The following is a 13,491-nucleotide window of genomic DNA, read 5'->3' as shown; positions in this document are numbered from 1 at the left end:
TCCAGTGTTCTGTTGTAATTTTGTTATATGTTGTATTCCATGATTTGTAAATTTGCGTAGATATGCCTATCGGTATGTTAAGTGGTGAAATGTGTGTGTAATTAGGGTTTATGTTTTGTGGTATATTCTGTGTTTTAATGTTGCGTTTATGTATTTGTTTTGTTGTGATTGAGTGTAAGTCCAGATGCATGTTCGAATAACTGTAGTATTTTAAAAGCTGAGTGTATTGATTGAGGTGTGGACAGTGTAAGGGTTATGTCATCTGCATATGAAATTGTTTTGATAATATTTTGTCCTGTTATGTGTATTCCTTTAATTGTGTTATCTGCGTCTATTTGTTGTATTAGTGGTTCAATTGAAAGTGTGAATAGGTGTAAGCTTAGTGAGTCTCCTTGTCGAATTCCTTTTTTAATGTGTACTGGTGTAGTGATATGTTTGTTTATGAGAATGTGTGATGTGGCGTCTGTATTTAGTGATTTAATAATGTTAATGAATGTAATTGGAAAGGTAAATTTGGCAAGTGTGTCTAGTAGGTATGTGTGGCTTATTGAATCAAATGCTTTTTTAAAATCTAGTGATATGATATGGTATTGTTTATGTCGTGTTGTGGATAAATCGTATATGTCCCTCAGCAACGTGTGATAGTAAGGTGTGAGTGATATTTTTTAGTCTGTTGGCCAAAATGCTAGTGAAAATTTTGATGTCAGTGTTTAGTAATGATATTGGTCTATAGTTTTCTAAAAGTGATTTTGGTTTGTGTATTAATGTTATAGTGCCTGTTTTAAATTGTTGCGGTATGGTGCCTGTTGTTAAAAAATTGTTAAATAGTTTGAGTAATGTATTTTGAAGTGTGTCTGAGTGTGTTTTGTAGAGTTCGTATGATAGTCCGTCAGGCCCAGGTGTCTTTTGTGGTGAAAGTGATTTTATTGTGTTTAATAGTTCTGCTTTTGTAATGGGTGTTGTTAATGAGATTTGTTCTTTTATGGTCAGTTGTGGTAAGTATTTGAGTGAAAAATGTGATTTGTGTCAGTGTGTGTGTTGTGCTATAAGTTGGTGTAATATTGTTGTGTTATATTAATCAATTGTTTTGTTGTACAATATGGTAAGAAGTATTTGTTATAAAGTTCTGGTATTTGTGTTTGAGTGATGTGGGTTTTAATTTGTTTATAAATGTATTTGTCAGGTGCATGTTTGTATTGGTTGTTTAAAATGGTAATGAATATTTTTTGTTTTGTATGTTGTTTATTCTTTTTAGCCAAATTATTTTTTGTTGTTTGATATGTTTTGTAATGTTGTGGTGTTGGGTTATGTTGTAAGTTTTCTTTTGCTGTGTTCATGTTATTGGTGAGTGTTTGTATGTTGTCAGTCTGTCTGTTTTTGATCAATATTGAATGTTTTATGTTGAGGTGTTTGATATGTTTTTTAATATTAATTCAGTTTATGTTATGTGTTGTGTTGTTCCAGTGTGGTAATTTATGTGCTAGTGTGTGTGAAAGGTCTGCATCGTGATAAGTGTTTGTGTTATTTTTCCAAAACCCTTTTCCATTTTTAATGGTGTGTGTGTTTGTGAGTGTAAATGTAAGTGTAACAATGTCGTGATCTGATAGTGGAAATGCCTGTATTTTATGTTCAAGTGGTGTTATTTCTGGTGTAATGTATATTCTATCTAGTCTTGACTGCATGTTTTGTCCGGTGTATGTATACTGTTGTTTGTGAGGATGTAATTTTCTAAATGAGTCATAAAGTCCGAAAAGTTGCTGTAGTTGATTTGTTTTGTGTGTTGTGAGTTAATGAGGGTGTTCTGTCAGTTTGTGTTTTCAATGTTATTATAGTCACCCGCCATTATGGTTGGGTAAGGTGTAGTATTGAGTTAAAAAATTTTATGTTATCAGTTGAATTTTGGTGTGATGAAACTGGTGCGTATATGTTTATTATATGAATTGTATATTTATGTGTGTTAATATCTATTGAAATTGTCCGTCCGTCTGTTGTGTAATGTATGTTTGATGGTGTGATAGTTTTAGTGTTAAAAAGTATTGCAACTCCACCGTGTGCGTTTGAAAAGCAACTGGAAGAGTTGAAGAAAGATGGGCCATTTTTTCATTTGGATGCCCATATCGATTCTAATTGGGGTAGGAAATGGGTTTCTTAAAGAAGATATATTGTTGTTGGCAGTTTTGTTAAAATTTCAAATATTGATTTTCTTTTAATATTGTTGCCTATACCATTGCAATTAATGGTTGCTAGTTTAATATATAAACACATAAAAATAAATTACACAAATAAAATAACTGTTCAAGGTTTAAAAATAAAGTTACAAGAATATACAGAAATTATTATTCAACGTTTGGTATTTGGTAAACTACCTTACCTGCTGAGGGGTAGGTATAATTTATATTAGTGTCGTCCGAACTGTCTGATTCATCTGAATTGTTGATTTTGTACTGAATTGTTGTTTGTTTGATGTGAGCTGGTGTCTGGTGACGGTAAGAAAAGTTCTGAGAGAAAATTTTTAGGATTTTGTGTGATGTTTGTTGATTCTGTTTGTTTTTGTTGCGTGTTTTTGGTTGTTGGACTGGTGGTTCTGTTGTTTCTCTTTGCTGTCCTGGGTGATATACTGGAAAGAAGTAATTGCCATATATTAATTGTTTGGGTACTTTAGTTTGCCTAAGTTGATTTTCGTTCACAAAATAATATCTTTTTCCAGTTTTTATTCCAAATTTATCTTTATGGTGAATATTTTTGGTTACTGTCAGGTTAAGTTGATTTATTTTTTCTATTATAATATTGTCGGGAAACTTAAAAGAGACATTGGAAAATATTATCGGTATATCTTCTTCGATCCATTTCCTAACGTAGACCAAATCTAACCATTTTTGTTTGAGATATTCATTTTTCAGGATGTTGACTATTTCTTTTGTTTTTTTACATTTATCATTGTTACTATACAAAGGCCAGAGTATTTGCAAAAGATTGATTCATATTCATTGGGTTTAAATTTCAAGTTGTTAAAAAGCCGTTCACGAGCCTCATCCCGGCTTAACCTGGGCGCAAATCTCAGCATGACAGGTCGATTCGTTGTGGTTTGGTGGTTTTATTGCCGCCAATAGCATTAGCAAAGGATTTTGTTCCGGTCACGTGACTAGGAAGGTCGCGCGACGCTTCCCCACTTTTTGGCCATTCCTGACCGGTACTGGTACGAACCGCACCTCTTTGAGAAAAGGTACATTTACCTTAGTTGATTGAGCTTTCTTTGTAACCAGTGTAAAAACATCTTCATCATTGTTTGTACGCTTTGGTGATGTCATTTCAGCGGTTGGTGAAATTTTTCTTTTGTTTTTGATATTTAAATCAATATTTCTATTTTCCATTTAGAATGGTATAGTTGCTTTGGGCGTTAAAAAAGGCCTTATCTAAAAACAAACTATACCAAACAATACTGATCTGCTGTTTCTCTAGAACTAAACTGTCCCAACCCTAAGGGCGAAGTTAACTAATTGTACTTGACTGATCGTATAAAGCATAAGTTACCAAGAACAGGTAACTTACCTTATTCAAATAGAATGCCCGATCATGCCGGTCGACAAAACCAGTCTAAACCACCGAGCAAGGCGCTTGTCGCATAAAGAATTTAAAGCGAAATGCAGGAGAAAACGACGCACGTTTTTACGACCACCTAACAGCACGGACCATGCGCTTACAACGATCGCACATTTTGCGATATTTTATGTACACGCACTTGTACCAATTTCTTGCGACTTGTTTGGATTAAAAAAACTCTGTTTCAAGAACGGGTAACTTACCTTATTCAAATAGAATGCCCAAACATGCCGCTCGACAAAACCAGTCTAAACGACCGAGCAAGGCGCTTGTCGCGTAAAGAATTTAAAGCGAAATGCAGGAGAAAACGACGCACGTTTTACGATCACCTAACAGCACAGGCCATGCGCTTACAAGGATCGCACATTTTGCGATATTTTATGTACACGCACTTGTACCAATTTCTTATGCGACTTGTTTTGATTAAAAAATACTCCTTATTTTATTTTATTTGCATTAATTAAAAATAACACAAACAAAAAATATTGCGAGTACACAAAAAAAAAAAATAACGATTCTGTTTAAAAAGGTAAGTTTTCATTAATTTTGTATATTAGTGGTAATTAAAGTTTGGATTGATATAAATACATTTATTAAAACTACAATTAAATTACGAAAAAAAATAGTTTCGAAAAGAAAAAAAAACATTTATTTATTTTTAAGGATTTTTGAAAATTAATTTGTTTCTGTTGTCATTAAAGCTAGTTTGAAGAGCTGTTTAAGGAAAACTATGTGTATACAAAAATATACAACAATATTACGGTTTAAAACATACAATTACATTTAGTAAAAAAAAAAGACAAGTTACAACGATAAATTAGTAAATATTTACAATTTTAAATGGTTAATATGTACATCTAAATTATAAAGCAATTGAACAGTATATATTCTTTAAGGAAGTTATGTTTATATAGAAGAAATACAGTACAAAATTATAGTTTATAAATATACAAAAAAATTATTTATTTGAGGATAATTTAATTATTTTGCCGCTAGTAGTGTACGAAACTTTATGTTGCCATGGCAAAAAGCACATGTTTAAAAAAATTGTTTTTGGTTAAAAATTTGGTCAATTTTGAGTTTAAGAACTGGTTTTCATGTACTAAATATATTACTTAATGTTTATTAGTTGTACTGTTATAATTATTGGTGTATTTTAGCAGTTTTAATAGATTGTTTTGATAAATTTTAAATAATAATGTTATTTTAAATTTATTTAGTTGAAATTGGATTTTTTAAATTGTTTTACTTGGGGTTATAGAAAGGTATTATTGCTTATTAACAGTGATGACATGTTTTGGATTATATTTGGGTAGTTATTATGTATAAATTAAAAATTAATCTGTTTTAAGTGTTAAAATTTATTTTTGCAATTATTTTTAGGTCAGAGTAATTTCTTAGGTAACTGCTGAGTTATGTTCAAATGATGTTATGCATTCCGTGATGATGTGGGAATATAAGCTTTGATTTTTGCTGTTTTCAAGGGTGAGTTGGGAGTATAAAGTTTTTTTAATAGAGGATAGAATAGTTGGTATAGAAAAGTTTAATTTTTCATGGCAAATTTGGTTTCTTTGTTTCCAGATTTTTTGATGTAAAATTGAAATAAGAAGAATATAGTGATCAAGATATAAGGGTGAGATTGAAGATGGTGGAACTAAATTTAAATGGTCGGAATTATCAAAAATATTGTGATCTTGGCCAGATAGAAAGGTAAATATGTTATTAGTTAAAGTAAGTAAAGGTTGGATTTGTTTACAAGCATGAAAAGTGTGAAGAGAAGTTTCGTACGCGGCTTTGTTGCAAAACAGGCAATGTGAGTTGTTGTCTAAATTAAAATGCATGTATGTAGATTTGAGTGGTAATATGTTATGTATAAGCTTAAAGTTAAATGTTTTGGTGCTGTTTGTTAAAATTTTACTGTGTATATTTGACCATGGAATTGTAGATTTGGTTGTGGGTGTTATAATTGTTTTATATAGTTTGTTTATGTTTCCTGATAGCAGTTGTTTTAAAGTTATGTTGTATTTGTTTATAATTGTGATGTAATGTAAATAGTTTTTGTTTGTGTTGTCAATATGTGGTATTGTGTTAAGATGTTGTGTAGTTTGGAAAGTGTGTGTCCTATGTGATATTCTATGAGAGTGTCCTGTATGGTTGGTGGGCTTGCATTTAATCTGTATTTGGTGTGTGAAAAAAGTGGTCTTATGTAAAAAAGGTCTGCGTATGTTTGTATGTCTGGAAATGAATAGCCTCCGAATGCCTGTGGTAGTGTCAGTGTTTTATATGTGATATTTGTGTGTGTTTTTCCTAGTGCATATGTAAGAAATGTGTTGTTTATTTTTGATATGATATGTTGTGGTATAGGGTATGTGCTGGCCATTGCTCGAATGTGGGGCAGTAGTTTTGTTTTTGTTAATATTGTTTTATGTTCAAGTGTAGTATAATGTTGTTTTAAATTCTCGTGTTCTGTTGTAATTTTGTTATATGTTGTGTTCCATGATTTGTGAATTTGTGTAGGTATGCCTATTGGTATGTTAAGTGGTGAAATGTGTGTGTAATTAGGGTTTATGTTTTGTGGTATATTCTGTGTTTTAATATTGCGGTTAGTAATTAATGTATTTGTTTTGTTGTGATTGAGTGTAAGTCCAGATGCATGTTCGAATAATTGTAGTGTTTTAAAAGCTGAGTGTATTGATTGAGGTGTGGACAATGTGAGGGTTATGTCATCTGCATATGAAATTGTTTTGATAATATTTTGTCCTGTTATGTGTATTCCTTTAATTGTGTTATCTGCGTCTATTTGTTGTATAAGTGGTTCAATTGAAAGTGTGAATAGGTGTAACTTAGTGAGTCTCCTTGTCGAATTCCTTTTTTGATGTGTACTGGTGGAGTGATATGTTTGTTAATGAGAATGTGTGATGTGGCGTCTGTATTGAGTGATTTAATAATGTTAATGAATGTGATTGGAAAGTTAAATTTGGCAAGTGTGTCTAGTAGGTATGTGTGGCTTATTGAATCAAATGCTTTTTTAAAATCTAGTGATATGATATGGTATTGTTTATGTCTTGTTGTGGATAAATTGTATATGTCCCTCAGCAACAAGCTTGCGCCTGCTGCTGATTTGTTTTGTTGTGCAAATTGTGTGTGTGATAGTAAGGTGTTAGTGATATTTTTCAGTCTGTTGGCCAAAATGCGAGTGAAAATTTTGATGTCAGTGTTTAGTAATGATATTGGTCTATAGTTTTCTAAAAGTGATTTTGATTTGTGTTTGTGTATTAATGTTATAGTGCCTGTTTTAAATTGTTGCGGTATGGTGCCTGTTGTTAAAAAATTGTTAAATAGTTTGAGTAATGTATTTTGAAGTGTGTCTGAGTGTGTTTTGTAGAGTTCGTATGATAGTCCGTCAGGCCCAGGTGTCTTTTGTGGTGAAAGTGATTTTATTGTGTTTAATAGTTCTGTTTTTGTAATGGGTGTTGTTAATGAGATTTGTTGTTTTGTGGTTAGTTGTGGTAATGTATTTGAGTGAAAAATGTGATTTGTGTCAGTGTATGTGTTGTTGTATAAGTTAGTGTAATATTGTTGTGTTATATTGATCAATTGTTTTGTTGTAGAATATGGTAAGAAGTATTTGTTATAAAGTTCTGGTATTTGTGTTTGAGTAATGTGGGTTTTAATTTGTTTGTAAATGTATTTATCAGGTGCATGTTTGTATTGGTTATTTAAAATGGTATTGAATATTTTTTGTTTTGTATGTTGTTTAATCTTTTTAGCCAAATTATTTTTTGATGTTTGATATGTTTTGTAATGTTGTGGTGTTGGGTTATGTTGTAAGTTTTCTTTTGCTGTGTTCATGTTATTGGTAAGTGTTTGTATGTTGTCAGTCTGTCTGTTTTTGATCAAAATTGAATGTTTTATGTTTAGGTGTTTGATATGTCTTTTAATATTATTCCAGTTTGTGTTTATGTTTTGTGTTGTGTTGTTCCAATGTGGTAATTTATGTGCTAGTGTGTGTGAAAAGTCTGCATCGTGATAAGTGTTTGTGTTGTTTTTCCAAAATCCTTTTCCTTTTTTAATGATGTGTGTGTTTGTGAGTGTAAATGTAAGTGTGACAATGTCATGGTCTGAAAGTGGAAATGGCTGTATTTTATGTTCGAGTGGTGTTATTTCTGGTGTAATGTATATTCTATCTAGTCTGGACTGCATGTTGTGTCCGGTGTATGTATATTGTTGTTTGTGAGGATGTAGTTTTCTAAATGAGTCATAAAGTCCGAAAAGTTGTTGAAATGTTTGTATTGATTTATTTTGTGTGTTATGTGTTAATGGAGGTGTTCTGTCAGTTTGTGTGTTTTCGATGTTATTATAGTCACCCGCCATTATGGTTGGGTAAGGTGATGAGGTGAGGTGTAGTATTGAGTTGAAAAATTTTATGTTATCAGTTGAATTTTGGTGTGATGAAACTGGTGCGTATATGTTTATTATATGAATTGTATGTGTATGTGTGTTAATATCTAATGAAATTGTCCGTCCGTCTGTTGTGTAGTGTATGTTTGATGGTGTGATAGTTTTAGTGTTAAAAAGTATTGCAACTCCACCGCGTGCGTTTGAAAAGCAACTGGAAGAGTTGAAGAAAGATGGGCCATTTTTCCATTCGGATGCCCATATCGATTCTAATTGGGGTAGGGAATGGGTTTCTTGAAGCAGTATAATTGTACTTAAGGAGTTTGCTAAGTTATTAAATAAAGTTTGTCGTTTTATCATATTGCCAAGTCCGTTGCAATTGAGAGTTGTTATAGTTAAATATGACACCATTATTAAACAAATATTTTACAGGAAAAATTAGAAAAAGTAAATAAATTTGATTGTTAATTAGTTTTGATAGTTTGTTTAAAGGTTTGTATTAGTTGTTTCTGAAAGATTGTATATTATTTTACCTGCGGACGGGTAAGTATAGTTTATATCTTCTGAATTTTCCATCGATGTTTCCAATGGATATACTTCTTCTTCATCGGAGGTGTTTATGACATATGGGATTGATTTGTGGGTGATGTGGGCTGGTGTCTGTTGTCTACTGCTGGGTTTATTTTGGATTGAAGTGTTTCTTTGTGGCGTGTATGTTTCATTTTGATTTTTTATTATTGGCCGTGGCGGGGAAAATATGCTAGGTTTCTTCTCTTGATGGTCCTTCGGGGTTTCGGTTTCATTATCTTTGTTTGTTTGTGGCGAATTTTGTTGCTGTTCTTTTGGTATGTTTTTTTCTGTTTTTTCTTGTTGTTTATCCGGTTCGTTTATGTTTTTTGCTTGTTGTCCGGGATGGTAAACAGGAAAATAATAGTTTCCATATATTAATTGTTTGGGTACTGTTACTTGACGAATGTTTTCTTCCTTTACAAAGTAATATCGTTTTCCGTTTTTTACTCCAAATTTGTCTTTAATATGAATTGATCTAGTAACTTCAAGCTGAAGTTGTTTTATTTTTTCAAGGATAATATTGTCAGGAAATTTGGAGGGTACGTTTGAAAAAATAATTGGGATGTCTTCTTCCACCCATTTTCTAGTATATACGAGATCTTTCCATTTTTTATTTAAATATTGATCTTTTAGAATTTCTACAATTTCTTTTGTTTTTTCTACTGAACTCATGGTTATTACGCATAAGCCAGAGAATTTGCAGAATATTGATTCATAATCTGATGGCACAAATTTAAGATTTTTCAAAAGGCGGCCAAACGCGTCTTCTCTGGTAATTCTAGGCGAAAAACGCAACATGACGTCACATTCATGTATTTTTAAATCTATGTTTCTAGGTTTGATGGTTTTGCCTGTAACTACTTTGGCAAAAGAAGGCTGCCCAGTCACGTGACTTGGAAGGTCACGCGCCGCATCGCTGTTTCTTTGCCATTTTTGGTTTGTCGGGTTGGAGAGCACATCTTGTGTAGTTGGCTTGCTGTTACTGTTTTTCTTATGTTCTACCAATGTAAAACTTTCGTCTTCATTGTTTGTGCGCTTTGGCGAGGTCGTTTGAGCAGTAGGTGATATTTTTCTTTTATTATGTATATTTGTTTCCATAGCCGAATTTTTCATTTTGTTTGGTATAATTATTTTGGGCGTTAAAAAAGGCCTTATCAAAAAAAATAACTACACCAATCTCTACTAAACTGTCTTGTACTTATAAACTTTGCTGTCCCAACCCTAAAGGGCGACGTTTACTAATTGTAATACTAGTTTCTTGCTGGTATGAAGCATAAGTCACCAAGAACGGGTAACTTACCTTATTCAAATAGAATGCCCAAACATGCCGGTCGACAAAATCAGTCTAAACGACCGGGCAAAGCGCTTGTCGCGTAAAGAATTTAAAGCGAAATGCAGGAGAAAACGACGCACGTTTTTACGACCACCTAACAGCACAGGCCATGCGCTTACAACGATCGCACATTTTGCGATATTTTATGTACACGCACTTGTACCAATTTCTTATGCGACTTGTTTTGATTAAAAAAACTCTGTTTCAAGAACGGGAAACTTACCTTATTCAAATAGAATGCCCAAACATGCCGCTCGACAAAACCAGTCTAAACGACCGAGCAAGGCGCTTGTCGCGTAAAGAATTTAAAGCGAAATGCAGGAGAAAACGACGCACGTTTTTACGACCACCTAACAGCACAGGCCATGCGCTTACAACGATCGCACATTTTGCGATATTTTATGTACACGCACTTGTACCAATTTCTTATGCGACTTGTTTTGATTAAAAAAACTCTGTTTCAAGAACGGGAAACTTACCTTATTCAAATAGAATGCCCAAACATGCCGCTCGACAAAACCAGTCTAAACGACCGAGCAAGGCGCTTGTCGCGTAAAGAATTTAAAGCGAAATGCAGGAGAAAACGACGCACGTTTTACGATCACCTAACAGCACAGGCCATGCGCTTACAAGGATCGCACATTTTGCGATATTTTATGTACACGCACTTGTACCAATTTCTTATGCGACTTGTTTTGATTAAAAAAAACTCAGTTTCAAGAAAGGGTAACTTACCTTATTCAAATAGAATGCCCAAACATGCCGGTCAACAAAACCAGTCTAAACGACCGAGCAAGACGCCTGTCGCGTAAAGAATTTAAAGCGGAATGCAGGAGAAAACGACGCACGTTTTTACGACCACCTAACAGTACGAACCTTGCGCTTACAAAGCTCGCCCATTTCGCGATTAAAATTTGCAAAGTAGAGCCAGGCAACTTTATAATTAGCTACATTTGTGTTTAGTGTGTAAAAAGGCGTCGCCACAAGCTATCGGCGGCCTCCTGTGGCGCACAGGTCGCCGTTAATTAATTACTGCAGCGATAATTAGGGTGGCTGTGAACAGATACCCCTCCTAGAAAAACCGTCAACTTGCACACGGGCTGCGAAGCAACTATTGGAATAAAATGAATTAGCCAATAGCGGCCGCGAACAGAATGACAGACTGCGCGAATTCGATCGGATTCCGCCATTTTTGGGCATCGCTTCTCGGCCCCTAGGACAAGAAAAGAAAAAGACTATCTCTCTCTCTCTCTCATTTGAAGAAAACATCACGAACAGTATTGTACGCAACACCACTACTCTCGTCCACGTGGGAAGAATTTCCGGGCAAGTGAATTGCTCTGCAAAAATCACATCAAATTTCCGGGCAGGCGAACTGCTCTATACTTGCAGGATTTTGGATTTCCGGGCAAGCGAATTGCTCTAAAAACCAATTTATATAAAGGAAATCCAAACCAACACCGGAAATTCTTTACAACTGCCACGTGGACAAAGAAGACATACCATAACATCGTAAAAAGTAAGTGGTGTTGCTCATTTACATTGAGAGAGTTGTCTTAGGGTCGTGTTTGGCGAAGTTTTTAAAATTTTATTTTCCATTTTAAATTTTTAATTAAACGACAAATTTAAAATCGGTTTGCGGACTGGCCGCATCAAATATTTTGAGATTCTGTATATAATCTTGGTGTTTTTATTCGATTTTGGAGTGTTGGGGCCGTGTTTGTTTTATTTTGGTGCTGGATTTGTTCCAAATTGTGCTCGTTCCGCTTGACCCATCCAATTTCGTACAGCGTGAAATTTTTCAGTAAATGTCCACTGTGACGTAGCGTCAGTGAACCGCACAACAGTTCTCTTTTACAACGTAGTACAATACGTGCGGTACAATACGTGCGTCGCCTTTTTTTACACGGTGCTCTCTTTTGGCAGTCTTGTTTTGACTAAAATCTGTCTTGACTGATTTTTGTGCCTGTTAATGGTTAACTTTTAAAAGTTGACGTCCTTTCAGCGTTATTTTAATTTTTACTTTTGACAATACTGGTGTCTTATTTATTTGCTTTGCACAAATAACAATAGTTCTGTTCCGCTTTGTTCACTCACAGTTTGGGCGTGTTAATTTAAGTCTTAATTGTGACGTAGGGCAAGTGAAGCGTGAATCAGCTGTTGTCGCTTTCCTTTCTTATAGCAGTGCGAGCGTTGCATTGTATTTTTAAAGGTCTATCTTAATATTTTAGATTTAATGCCTTGAAAATATTTTTATTTGATTTTACTACAACGTTGCCTTAATATATCTTAATCAATAGTATTCTGTTTTTTGTTTTGTAAAGTAATAACTCGAACCTTTGTGTATAAAGTACAAAAGACCACAAGCAGTAGTTTCTTATTTTTATTGACCATTTTATACTGTTACTGTTTTTACTATTAATAATACCTCTTGTTTGCCAACAATTACTGCCTCTATTTTATTTTATTTTTAGATATGGTCTTGCCGAAACCTGCCGGGGATGCCAACGACAGAATTACTGTCTGGTATAGTGGCTTTGGGGCGACCAGGTTTGCTTGTCCAGTGTCGAGTTGTGCTGCACTACAGACTACGTTGCAGTCCTTAAACAGACATCTTACCAGCTGTCATGGCTGGAAGGGCTGTAACGTACCTGTGCATGCCGTTTGCAATAAATGCAAATTGACATTCACAGGGCCCACCCTTAGATCGGTGCGGCGTCACTACTCGTCGTGCGCCGCTCCACTGGCTTGCTCTCCTCAAGTCCCTATTAAACCCTTCTTATGTCCAACGTGTGCGTCCAGGTGGTTAACTGTGAATTCAGCACGTAGACATTACCATCAAGCCCATCCTGGTGCGCCATCTCTTCCTTATTCGGCTTTTGCTCCTGGCAGTGCAGGGAAATCTATGCTCTGCCAGAAGCAAGCCGTTGCAGGGGGAGAAGCCATAGCCGCTGTTCGAATAACCTACGGCGGCATTGATACCAGCTATGCAGGCCACTACAGCGACTGTGTAAAACACCAGAATGGGTTCGGAAGAGTGCGAGCACTTATAAATTAATTTGTGGTGTTTGTTATCAGTTGTAGATTGAAACAAATACACCTATAATATTTCATTAACAAAAATTTAAATCACAAAAATAATTCAACATGCCTTAAAAATTTGGGGGAAATCGCCTACTAATAAAAGTATGACATTCAAAAACAAAATTAACTTAAAAATACTCCTATTCACTGAAATCTTTAGTAAAAGGCGAAAGATTTACTCGATATGAATAAAAGTCAGAGTAAAACACCTTTATTGAAACTGAACTATATTTCACAATTAAATAAATTAATTTGTGGTGTTTGTGATCAGTTATAAATTAAAACAGATACACTTATTACACTTCACTAACAAAAACTCAAATAACAATATAATTTTAACAAATTTCAAGAAAAAAGTTTGTTGTAATAAACAGTCAAAGTTTGGCCACTGCATTTTGTAACCTAGATACTTGATTTTATCAGTTTTATTCAAATATTACTAAATTATAAAGACTAGCAATAATATTTAAATGGATATTTATTATTTATATAAATCTGAGTTAAAA

General features: G+C 34.0%; 1 protein-coding gene and 1 non-coding gene across 2 annotated transcripts; one reads left to right on the top strand and one right to left on the bottom strand.

Annotated features, from left to right (window-relative positions):
* The first annotated feature begins 11,127 nt into the window (after positions 1-11,127).
* On the top strand, positions 11,128-13,381 carry LOC145755351 (uncharacterized). The gene is made up of 2 exons (XM_082571576.1): positions 11,128-11,420; positions 12,376-13,381. Exon 2 carries the CDS (start codon positions 12,378-12,380, stop codon positions 12,957-12,959), a length of 582 nt encoding a protein of 193 aa, XP_082427702.1. The 5' UTR covers positions 11,128-11,420; positions 12,376-12,377; the 3' UTR covers positions 12,960-13,381.
* LOC145757677 (U5 spliceosomal RNA) lies at positions 13,074-13,189 on the bottom strand. Its single transcript, XR_014285702.1, has one exon. It is a non-coding gene; the product is annotated as a U5 spliceosomal RNA (small nuclear RNA).
* Positions 13,382-13,491: the final 110 nt, after the last annotated feature.

This window comes from Corella eumyota, chromosome 6 (assembly GCF_963082875.1).
Source record: "Corella eumyota chromosome 6, kaCorEumy4.1, whole genome shotgun sequence".
NCBI lineage: Eukaryota > Metazoa > Chordata > Ascidiacea > Phlebobranchia > Corellidae > Corella > Corella eumyota.
Note: the sequence above shows the minus strand (reverse complement) of the source record. Positions and strands in the feature narration are given on the sequence as shown.